The 23,466-nt window shown below is 40.2% G+C and overlaps 1 protein-coding gene across 2 annotated transcripts in view; it reads left to right on the plus strand.

Moving 5' to 3' along the window:
* Positions 1-23,466, plus strand: part of DCLK1 (doublecortin like kinase 1) — a gene marked incomplete at both ends in the record, with an annotated part of 239,529 nt that overhangs the window by 148,740 nt on the left and 67,323 nt on the right. For both annotated transcript variants that reach the window (XM_080354028.1, XM_080354029.1), the window contains one exon: positions 12,837-12,953. In XM_080354028.1, the coding sequence (XP_080210154.1) occupies positions 12,837-12,953 (117 nt within the window). The remainder of the gene's footprint in view (positions 1-12,836; positions 12,954-23,466) is intronic.

Below are 23,466 nucleotides of genomic sequence, written 5' to 3' on the forward strand. Positions count from 1 at the left end.
GTAGAATGCAAAGCATGGATTCCAACAATAACCTGAATGTGTATAAATATAGTCTTATCGATGCATAGTTAGCACTCTTCCCGTTTGTATGGGGATATAGAGGAAGATTTGGCGAGGAGGTTAGTTAAATGTAAATACGCTCAAGAAAAGGCACATACATCACACTAATTGTTTTACTGGCCTTGTGTGCTTGACGAGTAGAACCTCTGTGTTAGATAACATAGGCCTATGAGAAACCCTAGGCACCTTATCACTGTGTCTGAGATTCCTGCTTTGTTGTGAGAAAGAGTAGGAGGCTGCTCCTGCCTGAAGCCTTGAAATACAGTGAGCTCAGCAGGCCCGGTGATCTTCCAGCAGGGCTGAACTGACCAGCGCCTGCGTCCCCACTGGTGTCACCTCTGCCTGGGAGCTCAGGTGTGGCTTCGGAGATCCCCCAGTAGAGAGGTAACTAAAATAAAATTTGCTCTTTGCAATGCATTCGTGGCCTCTGGCTCTTCTTGCGACGTGCCTGCGTATGTGCACACACTGTCCCCTTTTGCCTACCCACTACTTGTTGATTATCATTTAAGCATATTAAGCTGTGATCCTTGCTTTGAATGTTCACAATCCAGACTGCTTCAGAAGATGGTGTGAACTAATGTGTTTTCAGTTGCTTGGCTTTTTTTTTAATCTTTATTTTTCTTAATGACAGCTTTTATTTGAACTGGGCTAACATGTGTGACTTATTGTTTTGTTTTGTTTTGTTTCATCTGGACATGCCTATATATGGGCTTAAGAATGAAAGATGTGTTTCTAGACCAGGCTGAGTTGGGGAAGATGTAGATAGAGCCATAACTCAAACAGCTCTAGCGTCACAAAATCAGTTTAGAACTGTCCAGTGAGAGTAAAAAATGATGCAATCCATGAAGTTGGTAAGAAACTTCTTCTCTCAGCATTAATTTCTATCATATAGTTCATTTGTAAGGAATGTACATACATCTCTATGCTATGAGAGTATGTAGGCCAACAAGATTCTGAATTGTCTGTGAAGGAGAAAGTCTGAGTTTTTTTGAGAGAAATCAATTCTGCTAATGCCCCGTGGCAAGAAATTCTTAAAGCCAATCAGTCTGGCTTCTGAAAACAAATAAAAGATTTATGTCTTAATAGTCACCCCACTCAGGAAATGATAATGATTTTAATTCATCCATTAAGCAAGCACTTTTCCCTTGCTAAAATGTTCTTGGACTTTCAGTCAGTTTTACATTAGGGTGCCTCTCTTCCTTTTATTTATCTTTCACCTGAATACAGACAGAAGTGCTGACACTGGAAAAAATAAAACTTTTTAGTACCTTCAATGAGTCATACTAGGCAGACTTAAACAAAAGAATCATAGAAGGGATTTGAGAGGTCCCAAGGGAGGACCTTTTGTACCTAAATTCTGCCTAACCTGTCTATGTGAAGTTGTAGTTAGGGAAATTTAACAAATTCTAGTAAATGGGGTTACATCAGGCAGGTGTCCAGTCACTAGGGGGGTTCCACAAAGAACCTTCAATGACTTCATAAATGACCTGGACACAGGACTCGAGGGAATACTCAATAAGTTCACTGATGACACTAAATTGGGAGGTGCTGTTGACACTCTTGAGGGCAGAGAGGCCCTGCAGAAGGATCTGGACAAATTGGAGAACTGGGCAATCACCAACCATATGAAGTTTAACAAGGACAAGCGCCAAATTTTGCACCTGGGACACGGCAACCCTGGCTGTACATACAGACTGGGGGATGAGATGCTGGGGAGCAGCTCCACGGGGAAAGAACTGGGGGTTCTGGTCAACGGCAAGTTGAACATGAGCCAACAGTGTCCCTGGCAGACAAGAAGGGCAACTGTGTCCTGGGTGCATCCAGCACAGCATTGCCAGCCGGGCAGGGAGGTGATTACCCTGCTCTGCTCTGCACTGGTGCGGCCTCACCTGGAGCACTGTGTGCAAGTCTGGGCAACACAGGATAAAAAGGATGTAAAGCTACTGGAGAGTGTCCAGAAGAGGCTATGAGGTTGATGAAGGGTTTGGAGAGGAAGCCGTGTGAGGAGCAGCCAAAGTCACTTGGTTTGTTTAGTATGGAGGAAAACTTATCACAGTCTACAGCTTCCTCACAAGGGGAAGAGGAGGGGCAGTTGCTGATCTCTTTTCTCTGGTGACCAGTGACAGAACCCAGGAAAACATCAGGAAGATGTGCCAGGGAAGGTTCAGATTGGACATTAGGAAAAGGTTCTTCCCCCAGAGGGTGGTGGAGCACTGAAACAGGCTCCCCAGGGAGGTGTCACGGCCTCAAGCCTGACAGTGTTCAAGAAGAGACTGGACAACACCCTCAGACACACGGGGTGAACTGTGGGGTTGTCATGTGCAGGGAACAGGAGTTGTGGGTCCCTTCCAACTCAGGACATTCTATGATTCTATGTCCCAGTACTTCCTTATCCTTGCAGTTAAAAAACATGTCTCCTCATATCTGAATTAATCTACCTTTTAGAAACTTAACATCACTCTTCTTTGTCCTATTTTTGATACAACCAACAATAGGAATTTATTCTTTCTTCCTTTTGGCAGTCTATTAGGTATTGGAAGCTGCTATTTTGTCTCATCACTTCTGCGCTAAGGATCCCAGTTATATCAGTTATCCTTCATTGGTCATGTTTGTCAGAGTTGTGATCTAAACTGTCTGAAGGGAAAAGCCTTGTTTCTAAATGGGATACACAAAAGTGCATTTGTTGTGTTAGCTAACATTTCAGTAGCCATGAGAAGCACAGAAGCACTCAGGTGTCCTCCAGAGACTGCTCCTGTTCATACCAAGCAGGATGATGATTCCTTTTACTGCAGTAGTTTGCTTCAGATGCAGACCTACTGCAAAAATTATGACCCTCTTTTCAGACATGCTTCTCCAATTTTCAGAATTCTTCCAAATATCATTTATGTTCTTCTACAGTGCTTACAGCTTTACCTATGGTAGTGTCATCTCCAGATTTAAAATGCTTACTTAGCTTATTAATAAAATATTGACTAGTACCAGGCTCAGAAACAAAGCCCTGGTAAGCTCCTCTCTCTGCTCATACTATCCTAGTTGGACAGTAAACCCTTGACAACTACTCTGGTTTTCCAATACCCATCTTAAAAGCAGTTTCTGTAGATGGTATTTTTATAAGTTATGGCTTTGATTTCAAAATCCCGATTAGAAAAGCTTTTTTCTCTAATGTGCTCCTCTGTTATCCTGTTTTATGAAGACTACTTTGACACACTTTGCTCCTGACAAAACTATTTAGACTACTCTATATAATTTTAATATCTTCTAAGCTTTAAATGGTTTGTTTCCTTTATTGTTTTGTATTCTCACAGAATCATAGAATGGTTGAGATTGAAGTGACCTCTGAAGGTCACCTGATCCAGCCCCCTGCTCAAGCAAGTCTGCCAGGAACCAGGTGCCCAAGATCATGTCTAGATGACTTTTGAATATCCACAGGGCTGGAGATTCCACCACCTCCCAGAGCAACCTGTGCCAGTGCCCAGTCACCCTCAGGGTGAAAAAGTGTTTTCTGATGTTCAGAGAGAACCTCCTGTGTTTCAGTTTGTGCTCATTGCATTTGATCTTGTCAAAACTGAAAGAAGCCTGAGTGTCTCTTCTTTATACCCTCCCTTTGGATAATTTTTTTCCATAATCTCCAGTTAGGATGACTGTTCTGCAATTCCTAGTTTTCTGATTTGTCACAGTTTTAAAGATCAGCACTATCTTGCAGCTTTACTTGTCCTTCACAGTTTTCAAAAAGTAGCGTCTTGTAGCTCATAGATTGTGTCAGGTGTGTCCCTAAATATTCTTCACATCTAGCTCATTAAGGACTCTGTCTAACCTTGTCCCTTTTTTGTGTGTCTTGTCTTCTAATCTTGTTGTTGCTAAAGATATTTTATCTGCCTGATTGCAGTTAGTCTTTTTAATGAAAATGGAAACAAAAAAATTAAACAGTTGGCTTCTCATATTAATCTGTTTTTAATGGATAGTTTATATATCCTTTTTTTTTGTGCAAGACTCCTTGCTAATTTAACTAATTAGCTGTGTAAGTACCATGGGCATTTGGTTTGTGTTTAACCACTGTGACTATAATCTTTATCCCAGAATAGCGCATTTTGTTTCTTTGAAGAAAAAAAACAAAAAGGCTTTTAAAACTTAATGCTGCACAATAAAGTTGTTAGATTGATAAATGCATTAAAAATATGCAGATTTACTTGAGAAAAACTTCAAAGAGAAATAAGTAGGACATTCCGTTTAAATACATATTTTCTCCCTCACCACAACTCAGTTACATGGAAAAATCTGTAGCTTCAGGAGACCTGATTAAAATGTGTTAAAAGTTAACTGTTTTGAATGAATGTTTCTCAGTAATACTTTTAGCTGGCATTTTCCATGTGAAGCCAATGTTCTGCAAATGCAGACTTTTAGTTTTCTACCCATGGAGAAGCCTCAAGCTTGTAAACTTTGAAAAGTCATTTGAAATGGAAGATGGTCGAAAAGAAGTGATGCTCCTCAGAAAGCAAGTAGTAGTAGCAAAAACCCAGAATTTGTTGGACTGCAACATTGTCACTTCTCTTAGGCTGGAACAAAAATAAAAATTAAAAAAAAAAAAAAAAGGAAAAAAAAAATAGAATGTCTGTGTACTTGATGCTTAGGATGATGTTAATATTTACCATATGGATTGGATAGGAGGTCTGTTTATTCTTGAAGTAAAGAACAAGATGATTTTTAATAGGTAATATCGCAAATTGTACCTCTTGTCCTGGACAGGAAAGCAAGCCATTGATCTTGCTGAACAGATAAGTAAATACTAATAAATTTGTACCATCCTGCATGAATAAAACAATGCCAAGAAAAATGCCACCCAAATTGTGCAGATAAAGTAAGGCACTTGAGTGATGAATTTTTCCCCTGACTTCACCAAGGGTATTTGAGGGATATCTGCTGTTACAGCATATGCCAAGTAAACAAGCTTTTGTTCCAAAATGAAGAGAAAGTGATAAGCAAAGACAGGGCACATTTCTTTGTTTCATGAAGAGTAATGCTGCGGCCATACATAAAAACAATACAGTTGATCAACAGTTGCAATCAACTGTGTCATCTTAAGCATTTCCAGTTAAAAGTAACTTTCTGGTATTTTGGTCAGTGCACCTAGTGTGGTAAACCGGAAGAAGGAGGGGAAGGGTCTAATCTAATAAACATTTATATCAGCATGGGAACAGCTGGAGTGAAGTATAGTCAGCAGTGATAATTAAAATCTCTGGAAGTGAAGCAGAGTATGTGACAAGACACACAAGACATACATGTCAAAGATTATATATGTACTAGCAGTGTGGTTTAGCTAATGACAAATAAAATTCCTGTTTCAACTTGGTCTTTAAGATTCTTAAAACTGATTTTTGATAATGCAAAATCAGATTCAGAAACTAATATTTTACACATGCACATTCATTCACATGGATTCAGTAGGAAATATTTCAGATTCATTTAGGCAAGCAGGTTTTGAAGATGTTTTCTAATTTTGTCTGCCTACAAATGCAGAGTTAGAAAATGATTAGAAATTGTGACTTGTCAGAGAAGCTGTTGCAGTGATGAAGAATGTTTTTTAACTCCTTACTTTCACTAGAGTGGGCTAGAATTTTTTGTGATAGCAGATTTCTTCTCTGTTGAAAAGTAAACTTTAACATCATAGAGATATAGCTAATATATTAGCATGGAGGTTTGTGTGAGATGGTTCTGACAAAAAAGGTTAGCAGTTGGAAAAGAGAGGAAGATAAAATCTGCTCATAAGATCATGAAATCCAGCAAAAATCTTGTGTTCTTGTTTGCATTGAGTAAAAGAGCCCATACCTATCCATAGCGCTTCTAGTTAGGATATGTTCAAGAGTCGTCTAAATCTATAATTTATATCTGGTCGTTCATGAGTAATTTTCATCATTTGTAACTTACAGGTTCCTAAGATAGGTCACAGAAATGAACATGTTCCATTGACTGCAGAAGGACCATGAGGTGAATAGTTCATACATATGCATCGTACTTTTAGCTATCTAGTACTAGATGAGTTCAATCCTACCAATAGTGTCTTCAAGTTACAAAGACAGGAGCACCTTCGAAGGTCGAGTAGGAAATACTTTGAGCAACATTTTGATTATACATAAAATCTGTTTACCATTTTATAAAAACTTTCTGGGCAACTTCACTGAATTTTGCAAAAAATAAGAACTTTGAAACTTATACATTAGAGCAGAAAGATATATTAGTGATAATACATAAATTCACTAATTCCTTCCTTATTTCTAATTTACAAGGCATTATTTTGAGTAGTACATATGTCTGAAAGCATTCTTAGGTTGGGTGAAACTATTTGGGTTCCTAAAAGCTTGCATTTTTCTCTATTTTATTGATTTGCAAAAAGGCATAGCTGGGTTTAATTGTTCATATCTTATTGTATGTACCTTATGCCTTGTCATTGAATACTTATCCCAATTTCAGAATTAGAGAATGTCTTTCCACATGAAAGAAAATCTCCCTTTTTCCATATTTTATACCCCAGTCAAAGCATGTTTCTTGGCAGAAAGAAAAAAAAAAAAGAGATTTAGCATTTTTCTACCACAAATATTCGGCACACAGTTCAAATAGACGTTATTCCTAATCTTTATCATGAGTGGAGAACTGGTGTACTGGTAGGCTGGCAGTGGGTTGGACTAGATGATCTCCAGAGGTCCCTTCCAACCTTAACCGCTCTGTGATTCTCTAAGGAAAAAAAACAAAAACAAAAACATAAATTGTCTCAAAAATACCAGACAGATAGCTTAGTGCATGTGGTAAAACTTTATGATTTTGTATTCTGTGCATACATCACTATCCATCTGCGTCAGGAACATATTGAATGGGAAGACATGCAGAATTGAAGTAGGCACAACCAAGATGATAAAAGATTTGAAAGTACTTACACCTCTGTGAAACCTCCTATATCTCTTTCATTTCTGGAAACTGTATGATAGTTACCCTTTGGAAGATGTTGTCATTACAATTCATAGCTGCCACCGATTCATCAGCAGGATTGGGTGAATTGCAGTATATATCAATGCCCTAGACATGATGGCACCGTTTTCCTTTTGCTGAAGAAAGTGAAACTTAGTTCTACAAATAGAAGATTACTGTTTTTATATGAAGGCATGAATGCAACCGGAAAGTAAAATCTTATTAGCTGCATTAAGAATTAGCAACATGGAACAAATTCCTCTTAACATTAAAAACTGAAATTAGTATTGCATTTGGGGTGATGATGTACTGATTGGCCTGTGGACATTGCTGGTGAGGCTAATGTCTTTAAGCAGCAGTAAAAGGTGCCAGCCTCAGGCTGACAGTGAAGTGGCTTACAAACCACCACAAACATCCCTGATCCTCCCTCCCTGCTTATCTGTAGGATACAGCTGTTGCTGAAACCAAGTTAAATATTCTTGTCTTAGAGAAACAGATTGGCGGGGATACAAAAAAAATAAATATCCCCTACATACAGACCTCAAAAAAAAAGCAACAGACAGCAAAGAGTGATATTTTAGGCTGGTAAGAACTCATGAAGGCCATACAGCCAACTTCTGAGTAGCTGACAAGTCCGCCTTTTTGATCTCCTGGTAATTTAGATAACTTCTCACAGTCTCCTCTAGAAACACGTAAAATTTGTTCATTTTATGACACATTTATTGCAGATTAGTTACTCTCTGCTGCTTTTTTGCTATTGTAAAATCTAATGAACATAGAAGCTAATGAAACATTTTGGAAATGGAACATCACAGAGCTGGAGACTGGAGGCGTTATGATTCTGCATGTTAGCATCCCTTAATTACCTCATGCTTATATTTCATACATTTGACAACAGGAAGAATCAAGAGCTCACAACTAAATATGTTGAGGTTCCTTCTAGTTGTACCAGTTCTTATTGCTCATTGACACCACCGTGCAATGTCAGAAACTTCATGTTCTCTATCATTTCCCCACGGTGTCTCAACGATGTCAAATCGTAGCCTTGGGATACTGCTCTCTTTTTCTCAGCCTTATTGTTGTTAATGTCCACTAAATGCCTCAGACCTCTGTGGTAATATTCCATGCTATAAAGAGACTGCATTGTTAAATTGTTAGTCTCGCTGCCGATAGTCTGTACGTCTCTCTCCTACTTTGTAGTTCTGTCTGTAGTTACACAATAGAACATCTTATTGCAAGATGTTTTGGCTGGAAAAACATCCTTATTTATCCAGGAAAGTTGGAAAGCAATAAAGCTTGTGATCAGACCTTAAAGTTGACCTTTTATTGCTTCACGTTATATGGGTATCATCATTTTGTGCCTTTAATCTTAGTTGATAGTGAGAGGAACGACTGAGGTTTTGTGATACACTTCTTGCCTGACTGAACATACTACAGGAACACCTGGTGTTTTCTTCTTGGCTGAACATGCCCACATGGGTGAGAAAGGCAGTGTAACTCTCTTCTGTCAGGAGTTCAGATCCATTTCTGATGTAGTTTTGGCATCAAAAGAAAATCAGGGAAAAAACAGTCTTTTATTTTGTGGCATACTAAGGACCTGTTGTATGCTTATCAGAATACTGTTGATGAGGAAAAGATATGTATTTATTTTCTTACCAGTGTAGATTCTGTGTAGAAAATACGGGTTTAAAAAGCATGCATTTTTGTTTTGTTTTCCCTTCCTCTTTATGTAAACATAGATTTCCTACAGCAACAGGCAGATTATGGTAGTCTCTTAGAGGAGACAAGCAGTGGTTACTGAGTGGGAACTTTGCCTGCAGTAAAATTTTATTTTCCAAACTAAATGTGACAACAGAATTGCATACATAAACTGTTCATGGGAGCTGAGACCTATTTGCTACAAGCAGCATGGTTACCTTCTATCCATGACTGGAAATTCTTTCAGACTCTGTAACTAGTATTGCCACAGTCTTTAAAGGCATGAGTTGCCAGACCCTGGTCTGTGCAGCGCTGAAGGTTTGTGCACATGCACAAGCCCATGTCATTTATGAATAAGCTTGTAAACCCATAGGAAATGTGTCATTTCACAATATTTACTTTGGGATTCATGGTGGTGTTTGATCAGAGAAAATATATGCTCATTTGAACTACAGTCTTAAAACTTCATGACCTGCAAATTAGTTTTGAGAGAAAAAATGAAATTGTGTCGAAGAAGTTAATAACAGAGCTTGAAAGGGTTTGTACAAATGGAAAAACAGGGAAAGAGAGAAAATTTCTGTGGCAGAGACTGAAGAGAGAGTTGCCTTGACAGCGAAGAGTGCCAAGAGCATCCAGGGCTGTATGAACACGAGCAGAGCCAATAAAGACAAAGAAGTAGTTAGTCCCCTCTGCTCAGCACATGCGAGGCCACATCTGGAATACTTTGTCCAGTTTCAGGCACATCAGTTCATGGAAAACATCGCTAAATTAGAGGAAGTTAGAGAAGGATCATCATGGTGGTGGAAGGCTGGAGCCCTTGTCCTGTGAGGAAAGGCTGATGGAACTGGACTTGCTCAACGTGGAGATGACGTCACACAGAGCTACCAGAACCCCCCAGCACCTATGGAACAGCATCTCTTCTCCATCAAGAAGATGGAGTCAGGCTTCTCACAGTGTTGCATGGTAGGAGGATGAGAGATGATAGGGATAAATTGAAACAAGAGATTTAGACTAATATAAAGGAAAACATTTTCATTGTGATGGCAGTCAGGCACTAGAATGGGTTTTCCCAGGGAGGCTATGTAGACTCCACCATTGCAATTTTCCAGAAAAAAACTAGACAAAGCCCTGAGAATCACAAAATGATTGAGGTTGGAGGAGGCCTGTGATCCAAACCCCCTGCTAACACAGGATCACCTAGAGCTGGTTGTCTAGGACCATGTCCAGACAGCTTTTGAATGAGATTTCACAGTGTCTCTGAGTGACCTGTTCTAGTTCAGACAGATCCTCCTGCTTTTTCAGTTTATGCCCGTTGACTCTTGTCCTGTCACCGAACACTGCTGAAAAGAGCCTCACTCCATCTTCTTCGCACTATCCCTTAAGGTATTTGTATACATTGGTTAGATTCCTCCTGACTCTTCTTCAGACCGAACAGTTCCAGTTCCCTCAGCTTTTCCTCATGTGAGAGGTGCTCCTGTCACTTCATCATCACCATATGGTCATCTATGTTTCTACTTCAGTAGTGAGAGATTTTATGTACAGCTAGTTGTGAGAGGTGGCTTCCTCATGGGATGATATGCCACTAGCATAGGGATACTCAACAGTTCATGGTCTATATGTAGCTCATAAGGACAATTTGCAGACCATTCCTAACATCACCCTTTCTAAGGAGCCTGTTAGTAGTGAGGGGTGGTAAAATGCCCTGGTGGGTGCAGCCACCTGCCAGCCTCTCTCTTTCCCAGAAGTGGTAGGAACCCTCTACAGAGGTGCGGTTATCCTCTGCAGTTCATGTCACCCACACTGTGCTTGCCCGTGTGTGACAAACCCCAGATGAAGAAGAATGACCTTTTATTAATCATTTTCTTCTAATTTCTGAATATGTTGAGTGAAATGATAACAGGGCTATCTTGGGTGGTGTCCTAGACAGCACTGTATCCGTAGGATAGAAAGATAACCAGGACATATATTGAGTTGCCTCCTCTTTCCTTTTGTACCACTTTCTGCCTGTTCCTTTCTAACACTATGAGGGAAAATACACATTCAAATGCAGAATCTTATCTCTAACCCCATTCTAACTGTGTGTGCTTATAAGGTATTCAAAGAACTTGAATGAGTATGAATACTTACAATAAGATAAGAGTTAAGGTTTCATGCATAGCATAAATTTCAAGAGAGGGATATAGATTTTTTTTTCTTTACATATTGGAAACAGAGGAAACTTTTTACAGAGTAAAGTATATTACAGAAAGTTTTCTATTACAGGAAAAATAGTACATAAATGCTATTTTCTTCCTAGACTCTTAAGCTTTTGCTCTTAGCTTGATTGGGTCATTATACTTTAGTCTTTTTGTTTGTTGACCATTCTAATATTGGGTTCCCTTCTTGACTGCTTGCTGTAAATGGGGTCTAACTGGGATTACGTCATAGTTTTACAAGATCAAAGAAGTTGGCTGTTAGGTATTTGGTCATTTTAAATCTTTGTTTACAAGAAAGGTAAAGAACTGCTTTGCATTTGACATGTATAGATGGTTTCTGGAGCAGACATTTATGCTAATATATCAATGTAAGATTCCTGCTGTAATTACGTAGTGGAACCTAATTGAAAGCTTTCATCTGATTCCTCCTGTTTTGAGTTGATAATTTCCTCTTACAACAGAGTAAATGTTTTTCTCTGTTTCTACTAGTTGTTCAGTATAAAATGAGAATAATCACCAGTGAATCACATAAAATGTCAACAGAAAGAAATTACCTGCTATTGGTCATTAGGAAGGTGGGAGGGTTTGGGAAGAAAAGCTTTGGGGCAACCAAGGCATTTCTCTGGCCCTCTCAGCTGTGCTCAATGTTCCCTCAGTAATGCATCAGTTCTTGCTTCCCTTTCTTTGAACAGCTTGATGAAAGACAAACACTTAGGGCAGCCAAGAGAAATATACTTCATGACATCATTCTCTGGTGGATATGTTTAAGTTAATCAGTTATGCTCAATTTTATTTCTATGTTCTCTAATCTGTATAAAATAAGTTACAGGCTCCACTGATCATCTGTGAAGACTAAATAATGTGCAGGCTTGTACATGATATTTCCTGACTAGGGAGAAAACATTCTTGTTTATTTCTCTTAACCTATGTTGAGGAATTTTAACCATGGGAAGAAAAGGGGGAAGAGGTCTGATACAGAACTAAATGTTTACTGATATATTTTTAAACAAGTCAAGTGTACTGACATTGTCAGGTGAAGACAGTGTAAACACTGCTGCAGACTGCTAATTGTGTATTGGCTAAGAAGTGGAAATCTCTTTTTTTTCCCTTACTGTATAATGTCTGGTGATTAATTTAGTATCCATTATGAGTGCAAGACATCAGTGTTACGCACACAAAGTTCTTTCATCCTCAGGCCAAGAACAATTTTTCAGGTGTAATGCAAGAATGCCTACAGAGCTGTGTGGGTGTATATAAACTCTAACCTGAACATCTTGCAGTGTTCTCAAGTGGGAGGGTAATTTCGCCTCTTCATTGATTTTACTGATGTCTCTTATGAGCAAGTAGTGCCATTTCCCTCAACCTGTGATGAATTGCGTGTGCTATACAATGTGGGCTGTTGCTCACCAGAGGATTAAGCAGGAGCAACAAACCTGCTTCACTTTCTTGAAACCTTTCATGAGTGACAGACACCTGCGTCATCTCATACAGTCTTAACATTTTGATATATAAAAGCAGTCTTCCGGTTCTTCTAGAGGAGACTGCTTGGGTTGACAAAAATGCTTACATTGCATTTGGATTGTTTACAAAAAAGCCACTGCGTTACTTGTGCTGAAATCTTTAAAAGCAAATAAATTTTATCTGTAGTCTCAGCACTGTTAAATTAAGCTGTCCTAAGTACCTGCAGTAACCATGGTATCTAAAAGTCTAGATTACTGCAGCAGTTCTTTGTCTGGGATGTGGTACATACTGTACTTGGATTTTAATGGAGCCATTTATACAGATTTTATATTTTCCCATAAAACTCCTCAATGTGAATGAAAACAAGCGTAGGCTAAGTGTTTGTGCTTTTCAGTGCTCTTTCTGTTACAGAATCTTGCTGACTTTCTTAATTGCTAACTTACGCTTTTTTTTTTTTTCTTTTAGAATGTCGGGTGGTGAAATCCACTTCCTATACCAAAATAGCTTCGACTTCACGTAGGAGCACCACCAAGAGCCCGGGCCCATCCCGACGCAGCAAGTCTCCTGCTTCTACCAGCTCAGGTAAAGCAAGCAAGAATTTTTTCTTAACAACAGCAACCAATCTGTTTCAATACAATTGGCAATATGCTTGAAATTCCACGTTTCTGTGGAAAAACGTTGTATGAATGAAATAGTTGATGGTAAAAATTCACTTGTATTCACTTTCTCAGTTGCATCTAAGATGAAGTGTCTTCCCAAAACAAAATAATTTTTCAGTGTTTTATAAATCTTACTCTGGCATTACCATAATTCGTTTTACTTTATTTTCCATGCATGATTTTGCTGGCAGTACCTAAAGACTGAAAAAAACAGGAATTCTTTGTACTAGGAACTGAGTAAGTACAGTGTAGAAAGTAGTCCAAGTTACACAGCACAGGGTCTGTGTCTGCACAAGGTTGATTTCATTTGCATTTTGTTTCTGACGGAGTTAAGAGGCAGCAGTGAGGAAAGGATAGGGTTGGGGAGGAGAAGGGGCTAAAAACCAATGCAATTACATGGTATGTGAATGTGAGGTGCAAAGATAGCTGAGGAAGAAATAGATCAGGGTTGACCTAACAAGCCAGTGGTACAGGCTGGAGAAGACACAGCTAAAAGATTTTAAAGTTCTCTCTGAAGGCCTTGCTTTGGCTGACTTTGCAGCTGCTCCCACTAAGTGGTCTATGACTAGTTCCCCCCTGCAGCTTTTTCCCAAGCAAAACAAATAAATAAACAACAAAAGTGCATTAGATATTTTGCCATAGTGGTGCCTGAAAGTACAAACTTGGTGTGGGCCAGTTGAGTGGATCCAATCCAGCATTTGCAGTATTGCTTGTGAAGTGGATTTTGCAAGAGGCAAACTTTAGAGCTTCTGAAAGCCACCTCACTCCTGCCATAAACCTTCTACCAGCAGGGAAGCAAGCATCATTCTGGGACCTGCATCCAGCACCATAAGGCCTTCATGGGAAGGTGGTGACCAGAATGACCCCAGGCTTCCTAGCTGGTTTCAAAGAGGAGGGGCATGGACCAGCTGAAACCATATTTATCATAAGAAGACTAAGCTGAGAAAAAAATCGTCCTTGCTCAGGGAAGGAGGAAAGTGGGAGAGACACAGTGAGAGACAGAGGTATGGATGTGGGTAGCAGAGCTGGGAGGCAATGTGCCTTCTTCACATCCAAGAACAGCTGAAATAGATAAATCTGAAAAGAGGTAATGGGAAGAAGCATTGCTGTGAGGAACAAACTGAGAGTAGCTATTTCTTAAAAAAATACTAAGTAGCTTTCTTTGTAGCTAGGTGGAACAGAGGTAAATTAAATTTTAGCAGTGGAGGCCTTGTTTGGTGTATGAATGTTATTAACTCCTTCTGGTTTGGTTTGGTTTTTTTTGTTTGGTTTTGTTTGGTTTTTTTTTTCTAATAAATATTCATTTGGGAGTACAGGTAATGGACACTGAACTGTATATAGACATTTCTATGAGGAATAACTCTCCTGCTATGCATAACAGATGTTTCTGACATTGGACTAGCAACTTTTTTGCCATGTTGACTGTGTGATGCTTTGTTGATTTTGGTCCTGAGAGAAATAGTACGGTTTTTAATTAAACACGCAGGAGAAGTGTGAGTAAATCTTATTTTCCTGAATTTCAGTTTTTGCAGGGTCTCAGCAGAATAGCATTATGTGTTTAATCACTGCAAAAGAGCAGGAGATTATTTTACAGCTTGTGAAAAACAGGAATGTCTTTATTATGCTACAAAACCAAATACATTATATACTTACATTTATAACAAGAAAAGAAATAGTGTCATGAAAATATTGAAAAAGCAAACTATTTTGGATGGTTCTGCACTAATGACAGGTTTACCCATCTTAAAAATATCTTATGTAAAAAAAATAAATTTACAAGAAATAGGCATGTACTAGTTAATTGAAAGATGGTCCATGTCTTTGTCTATGTGACATAGTCATATGGACACTGTAATTAGGATTTTCTTAGAGAAAGACACTGGACAAAGCCCTACAGGAATGTATAGGATGGTGACAGAGGAGCCTGTCAACCAGTGAAGAACTGGCTGGGCAGCAGGGCTCAGAGTGTTGTAGTGAATGGGGCTGCATCTGGCTGATGGCCAGTTGCCAATGGTGTTCCTCAGGGCTTGATTCTAGATATGGTTCTGTTCAATAAATTTATCAACACTCTGGATGCAGGAGTTAAATGCACCATTAACAAGTTTGCTGATGATACAAAACTGGGAGGTGCTGTTGACTCTCTTGAAGAACAAGAGACCTTTCAGAGGGATCTAGCTAGATTGGAGCATTGAAAAATGATTAATGGGGTGAGATTTAACAAGTCCAAGTGCCAGATTCTGTACCTGTGATGGAGTAACACAGGGCATAACTATAAGTTTGGAGGGGAGTGGCTGGAGAGCGGCCCTGCAGAAAGGGATCTGGGGGTGCTGGTTGACAGCAGCTCAACATGAGTCAGCTGTACATGCCCTGGCAGCCCAGAGGGCAAACCCATCCTGGGGTGCATCACACGCAGCACGACCAGCCAGTCAACAGAGGTGATTTGTTTTGCTGTGTTCAGTGTTGGTGTAGCTTCACCTTGAGTGTGGGGTACAGTTCTGGGGTCAAGGACAGCAAAAAGAACTTTTTCAAATACATAGCGGATAAAACTAATAGCAGAGGCAATGTAGGCCCACTGAGGAATGGGGTGGGTGCCCTGGTGGCGGAAGATACAGAGAAGGCAGAATTACTGAGTGCCTTCTTTGTCTCTGTCTACTCTGCTGGAGGCTGTCCTGGGGAGCCCTGTACCCCTGAGACCCCAGATGAAGCCACGTCAATGGAGGAGCTTGCTTTAGTTGATGAGGACTGGGTTAAGGAGCAATTAAATAGACTGGACATCCATAAATCCATGGGTCCAGATGGGATGCATCCGCGAGTGCTGAGGGAGCTGGCTGAGGTCATTGCTGGACCGCTCTCCATCGTCTTTGCCAAGTCTTGGGAAACGGGAGAGATGCCCGAGGATTGGAGGAAAGCAAATGTCACTCCAATCTTCAAAAAGGGCAAGAAGGAGGACCCGGGTAACTATAGACCGGTCAGCCTCACCTCTGTCCCTGGGAAAGTAATGGAACAACTTATCCTTGGTGCTATCTCAAGGCATATCAAGGATAAGAAGGTTATTAGGGGCAGTCAGCATGGCTTTACCAAGGGTAGGTCATGCTTGACCAACCTCATAGCCTTTTATGAGAATGTTACAAGGTGGATGGATGATGGCAGAGCCGTGGATGTGGTCTACCTTGACTTCAGTAAAGCCTTTGACACAGTCTCCCACAGCATCCTAGTTGCTAAGTTGCGGAGGTGTGGTCTAGACAATAGAGTAGTGAGGTGGGTTACAAACTGGCTTAAGGAGAGAAGCCAGAGAGTGGTAGTCAATGGCGCGGAGTCTACTTGGAGACCAGTATCTAGTGGAGTACCTCAGGGGTCAGTACTGGGGCCAGTATTATTCAATATATTCATTAATGACTTAGACGAGGGAATAGAGTGTACTATCAGCAAGTTTGCTGATGACACTAAGCTGGGAGGAGTGGCTGACACGCCAGAAGGCTGTGCTGCCATCCAGCGAGACCTAGACAGGCTGGAGAGTTGGGCAGGGAATAACCTAATGAAATTTAACAAGGAAAAGTGTAGAGTCCTGCATCTGGGCAGGAACAACCCCAGGTTCCAGTATCGGTTGGGAAATTACATATTAGAGAGCAGTGTAGGGGAAAGGGACCTGGGGATCCTGGTGGACAACAGGATGACCATGAGCCAGCACTGTGCCCTTGTGGCCAGGAAGGCCAATGGCATCCTGGGATGTATTAGAAGGGGGGTGGTTAGTAGATCAAGAGAGGTCCTCCTTCCCCTCTACTCTGCCCTGGTGAGACCCCATCTGGAATATTGTGTCCAGTTCTGGGCCCCTCAGTTCAAGAAGGACAGGGAACTGCTGGAGAGGGTCCAGCGTAGGGCAACCAAGATGATTAAGGGAGTGGAGCACCTCCCTTATGAGGAAAGGCTGAGGGAGCTGGGTCTCTTTAGTTTGGAGAAGAGGAGACTGAGGGGTGACCTTATTAATGTTTATAAATATATAAAGGGTGAGTGCCATGAGGATGGAGCCAGGCTCTTCTCGTTGGCAAACAATGATAGGACAAGGGGCAATGGGATCAAGCTGGAACACAAGAGGTTCCACTTAAATTTGAGAAAAAACTTCTTCTCAGTAAGGGTGACAGAGCACTGGAACAGGCTGCCCAGGGGGGTTGTGGAGTCTCCTTCTCTGGAGACATTCAAGACCCACCTGGACATGTTCCTGTGCAACCTCACCTAGGTGTTCCTGCTCCAGCAGGGGGATTGGACTAGATGATCTTTTGAGGTCCCTTCCAATCCCAAACATACTGTGATACTGTGATACTGTAATTTAAGAAAAATGTGAAGGTCCTTGATTACATCCAGAGTAGGGCAACAAAACTGGTGAAAGAGCTGGAAAGAGTGTCCTATGAGAAGTGGCTGAGGACTTTGGGCTTGTGTAGTTTTTAGAAAAGGAGGCTGAGGAGTGACCTTATTGTTCTCTACAGCTTTCTGAGGAGGTGGAGGAAGCTACAGATCTCTTCTCCCTGGCATCTGGTGCTGGGACGCATGTAAATGGCTCAAAGATGTGTCAGAGGACGTTCAGACTGGACACTGGGAAACACTTCTTTACCAAGAGGGTGGTCAAACACTGGAACAGGCTCCCTAGAGAGGTGGTTGATGCCCCCAGACTGTCAATGTTTAAGAGACATTTGGACAATACCCTTAATAACTTGCTTTAACTTTTGATCAGCCCTGAGTTGGTCAGGCAGTTTGACTACATGATCATTGTAGGTCCCTTCCAACTGAAACAGTGTAGTGTATTGTAATTCTATTCTATTCTATTCTATTCTATTCTATTCTATTCTATTCTATTCTACTCTATTCTATTCTATTCTATTCTACTGTTGCAGCTTAAGAAGGGCAAACAATTGAAAAAATTTCTATAGAAGTTAATTTTAGTGGGGACAGTGGATCTAATTTGGTTGTCTGTGCCTCTTGTGTTTGATTTCTGCAAACAGTGAAGTCAAATTTGTGAATTTTACAGGAAGGCTATTTCTAACTTACATACACAAGTATTTACATTAATAATAATGTCATAAGATGAAACAATATTTTACTCAGTGGCCACTTGCCCTCAAGAATTGTTTCATATTAGACACTGCACTACAAGAAACAACAGTAGAAATAAAACAGAAACAGTAAGATATTGTTAGACAAAAAACCCAAGTCTTCTCCCTCTACTCGGCATTGGTGAGGCTGCACCTCAAAAGTTGTGCTTGGTTTTGGGCCTCTCACTACAGGCAAGACGTTGTGGTGCTGGGGAGAGTGCAGAGAAGGGCAACGAAGCTGATGAGGGGTCTGGAGCACAGGTCTTATGAGGAGCAGCTGAGAGAACTGGGGCTGTTCAGCCTGGAGAAAAGGAGGATGAGGAGGATGACCTTATCACTCCCTACAACTACCTGAAAGGAGGTTGTAGCATGGAGGGTGTTGGTTTCTTTTCCCAAGTAGTAAGTGACAGGGGGAGAGGAAATGACCTCAAGTTGTGCCAGGGCAGGTTTAGATTAGATATCAGGAAAAATCTATTCACAGAAAGCATTGTCAAGCCTTGGAACAGGCTGCCCAGGGAAGTGATTGAGTCACCATCCCTGGAGGTGTTTAAAAGATGCATAGATGAGGTTCTTAGGGACACGATTTAGTGCCAGTATTACGTTAATGGTTGGACTTGGTGATCTTAAAGGTCTTTTTCAACCTAAATGATTATATAATTGTATGGAAATTCTCACATGAAATGCAGACAATATGTACAGATTTCACTATTCTGCCATCCTGTAGGCCTAAAAATCCTGCCCGTTTGTTGAAATGGTGTACCAGTGACATCAGCAGAATAGAAGAACTACCATCTAGTGCAAATATGAGCAGATAATTTTTCCTATGTTGTTTACATTAAACATCTCAGTATGAGAGTCTCCTGAATGACTAGTACATAACGAGAAGTTATGCTTTTGTTGTCATGTTGTTAATGGTAAGTGTATACATATATATGTATTTTATTTTACGCTTTTAAACTGCTTTCAGTTTATTGTTAAATTACTGTTATTCAGTAGGGATAAACATAAAAATACTCCAGAAAAACAGTAGATTTTTTGCTTAGATCAAAGACAATATATATACATTGAAAAATAAAGGTGTATCATTTTGTGGAGAGTTTTATCATAAGAGAAAGTTGAGAAAAGTAGAGATAAAGCATTATTGATAGTGTACCCTTGAGAAAAAGCTAAGCAAGCTGTATGGAGAAGCACATGTTGCTAATTCGAAAGAATCTGATTCCTCGTTTGACTCTTGCTGTGTTTTGAAAAGTCTGTGCATTCTTGCTGGGTAAAAGGAACAGCTGCCTGCCTCTGTCATCAATTCATGGCCATATCCAGGTAATACACACAGATAACTACATGGGCCAAGAAAAGGAAAGCTGCATAGACAAAGATAATGTTAAAAAATGTGAAAATCTCAAAGTTGGATATTAAAACTGGTAAAAACCTAAATCGAAGGGGTGTCCTTCAGTTATTCTTAATTATCTCCTGTATGCATCTATGGTATGGGATAGTCTTTAATGCAGGTCTTCAGTATTATTTTTCTTCTCATCCTACACAGGCTAGCTGATTGGGATTCATAAGTTTTATTTTTAATGAAGGTTCAGTTTTTGGGTTATTTCGCCATGGTTAGAGAAATGGATGTGTAAATGAGGCTAGGACATGTAGACTGTCTGCTGTGGTTTAAGCACTTAAATACCATAATCAAGAACTGTTTCACTTCTTTGACACAGAATTTCAAGTGGTAAATGAATTAAGTCAACCTTTGGCTTGAACTAAATGTTTATAAATGCAATGAAGTCCATGAGACCCTTCTTCTCAGAAAACAGTGATACAGAATGATGGACTCTCCCAAATTTGTTTCAGTAGCTTCTGAAGCTGCTTACAGAAATCAAGGGGTTATTTTGGGGGGTTGATTGGTTTGCTGGTTTTCATTATTGTCTGTGTCTCATTTTTGCATCTCTAAGTTTGGACCAATACCATTTTACCAAATATAGTGCTTTGAAGATAAAGTCAGTAATGTTAACAAAAAATTTTTAGATAAAATTCTACTTGAAGGCACTTGCCTCTAATATGTAGAGCTTTCTATTTTCTGTCTGACCTTTTTGTGGTGGCCCCTGACTCTGTGTGGGAGCAGGGAAAGGACCCTTAATGTCCTCTCTCCTTGGTGAGCCCCCAGCCACTGCTCTGAAGAACCATTTCCCTTCATCATCTCATCTGGTACTGGGGGCAAAGGACTCTTAGTGACATTCCCGAAGGTCCTAGATAACTTTCACCCATTGGACTCTATCCATTGCCTGTAAAGTCAGTATCCTTGTCGAGCCTGAAAGCCCCATACAGAACCTGCCACAGCAGCACTGTTGGGCTTTGCAAGTGCACGGCTGTGGGAGTGACAGCATGGCAACAATGGGGGAGAAGATACTGTCCCATGGGCTGTGGGACACAGTGCCATGGCAGCTGGAGGGAAGGGGTGGAGAACAGGCCGCAGGGCTGCAGAGAAATACCCTGAGCAGTGCCAGAGGCTACACTAGCACTCAGTGCCACACGGGTGTTTTACAAAGCTGTGCTCTGGTTAGCTGAGGTCTGGGAAATATGTGTCAGAAGGAATGGGAGACACACACTCCTCAACCTTTCTTGAGCTATACAATCTATAGTCAGCAAAAAAAGCTGCATCTGCTCTTACACCATTTCCTGAATATATGCCTTTCTATAGGTGGTGTCCACCTTTCTTCCATCCTGCCTTTTTTCTTTAGAGAGCATATGCTTAATGTGCTTATATTTTCCCAGTAGCCTCCCTGGCTCCTGAGAGCAGATGTATACTATTTTTATGTAAAAACTCATAATACTTTTTTCTTACAAGAGTACATGCAAGCTAGGAAGATCTGTGGAAAGGGCTGACTTCTCCATTATTATATGTTTTTTTCAGTTTTTTATTTACATCTGACACTGTTTCAAAACAGTACTCCAAGACATAGTTCTCGCTGCAGGAGGATTACTTTCTGGTATTTTTGCAAATGCATTTGAGGTATTGTCTGCTTCAAAATGCTTTCAGCCTAGATAGAGAGGAGAAGCGGGGAACAAGGCAAAGAAAAGAAGCTGAGAAAGGTATCATGACCTCCCAGGAAGGCAGAGAAATGAAGTCTGGTTCCAAGTACAATAGATAATCCTGCCACTACTTAATTTTCCTGATGTCTTCTTAAAGCCTGTAAAACACTTGGATGTTTTTTTGTTGGCAACAAATATTGTTCGGGAAAGGACATCATAAAAGAGATGTTGAATTTCAGTGAGACCAGGTATGAGGCCATTGCTGGTGACTGAAAATTATGGCTGTCTGATGGCTATTCTGTGGCTGTCAGCTTCTGTCCACCTTTGGTGGCAGCCTCAGTGCAGGTGAAGAGGTAACAGATTTGAAGAAAGCAGCGCTTACTTCTTCATGATCATTATTTTTAATCAAATCAAGAGCAGCATGAAATGCCTGGAATTATTGTACCCTTGGTCCATTAAATAAATGAAAGATACTGAATTCAGATGAACTCTGTTTTAGCCTCTGAAATCCCAACTCTAATTTTCAGCACTTGCTCTCAAAAAAAGTAACTACTTTCTTTTCTTTTTTTCAGTTTGAATACCTCCTTCAAAATTATTTCCTTCTAATTTCTCCTCCCCTCTCAGCTGTCTCCTGTTACCCTAAAACTATCATCCAAAATATTTCGAATGCTTGAAATCTTATTTGTAACAGCCATTCAGGTTTGGTGTTAAGAAGTGTTATTTAGGAATTTTAGTTATTTAGTGTGACAAGTGCCTATTTCAAGAGTAACTGGGTTGCTATGTACCTGTTCCGAATGACAAAGGGAATATATATGAAAAATTGATAAAGTAGGTCACACTACCAAGGTCTGTGTGTTTTTTTAAAAAAATTTGCACCTGGGCAAAGAAATTGTGAAACTACTTGTCAAACGAAGCCTGATCAAAACGGTAGATGTTCCCAAAAGGAAAAGGTGTTTTATGATATGTAAACTGGATCTTACGGAACACTTCTCCAGAGCAGATGCTTGTGCTTTTCTCAGCTAGTTAAAAAAAAGAGATAGATGTGTTCCTCCACAAGAAGATATGTTTTCATTTAGTCTGATAGTTCATCCTTAGGCCGTTATCCAGAAACAAGCCTTCTTCAGCCACCTGACTCAAGAAGGGCTTTTGGATCCCAAAGGAAGGAGCGTGATGTATCATATTGTCTTTGGCAAGGTCACATGTTTTTATTCACACTGTTACTGGTACTCAGCTGACAGGTTTTGTAATAAATATGCTGAAGCGAAGATTTCCTGAAGCCAAGAGTACAAACCCATGGGAGTGATGGAGTCATCCTACAAATCCAGGGATTTCCAGATGATTTTTACTTTGATCCTGGCTTCCTTTTTAATTTTTTATTTATAGTGTTTGTATTTTATACTAATCATTAAAAATGAAGTTTTATGATTTTATAGCTTGTAGTAAAGATCAAGAGTTAGTAAGAGAAGTAGATTTGGTTAGACTGAATAGTCTAGCTCTGTTAAAGGATTGAGAAGTTAAATGCTGAAAGAAGAAACATCCTCAGGGTTGGTGCTCCATTCACATAGGCTGATTTGAGAATCCTACTCTTTCCCATTGGAGAAAACAGTTCTAAAGCGAGGTTTTCATTAAATCTTACATACATGTAGATGCTCTCTAGATTAGATAGTATGTAAAATTAGCAACCAATATCATAGATACCAGCTCTAATTAAGTGCAGATAAAAAACCAAGAGGCACTTACCCACTTTCTGAGGCTACAAAATAAAATTACTCATGGATTCCAGAGAGTTGTATTTTCAAGGAAAGCTCTGAGGAAGTCTTCTGAGAGCTTGGGCACGTCTGCAATATCTACATATCTGCAGCACTTCTTTGCTTGATTGTGCAGACATAGCTGACTTCAGGTTGAAGTAGAAGTGCCACCATAGTGGGCACTCCATGGAGATCAGCGTGGGCCACTGCTGAGCTCTGCACTGCTTGGGTTACATGTTGCAGCTACCATAGGCACTGGTGATTTACAGGGACTCGGGTATTGGTGGCTGCCAGGATGGGAATGTAAGCCTGACCTGCAGCTCATCCCTTCTGCTGACATTTCTAATCTGTTGATCATTTGATGAGGTGAAAGCTCTGTCTGGGTCCGTTAAGCATTGTCTTTGATGGCAGAGAGCTGGTGGTTTTTTTTTTGTATTTGCATGAATTCTTGACATAAGCTCTAGCAAAGATTGAATGTAAAAACGACAGTTTAGCAACAGTTAAAATAAATGCAGTACTGGTTATTTGGGATGTTTTCTTAACCAGTTGCATGCTAAGGTAAAGTCTAAAAAGCCTTGTC

The sequence above is a fragment of the Nesoenas mayeri genome, assembly GCF_963082525.1.
Source record: "Nesoenas mayeri genome assembly, chromosome: 1".
NCBI classification, from domain to species: Eukaryota; Metazoa; Chordata; class Aves; order Columbiformes; family Columbidae; genus Nesoenas; species Nesoenas mayeri.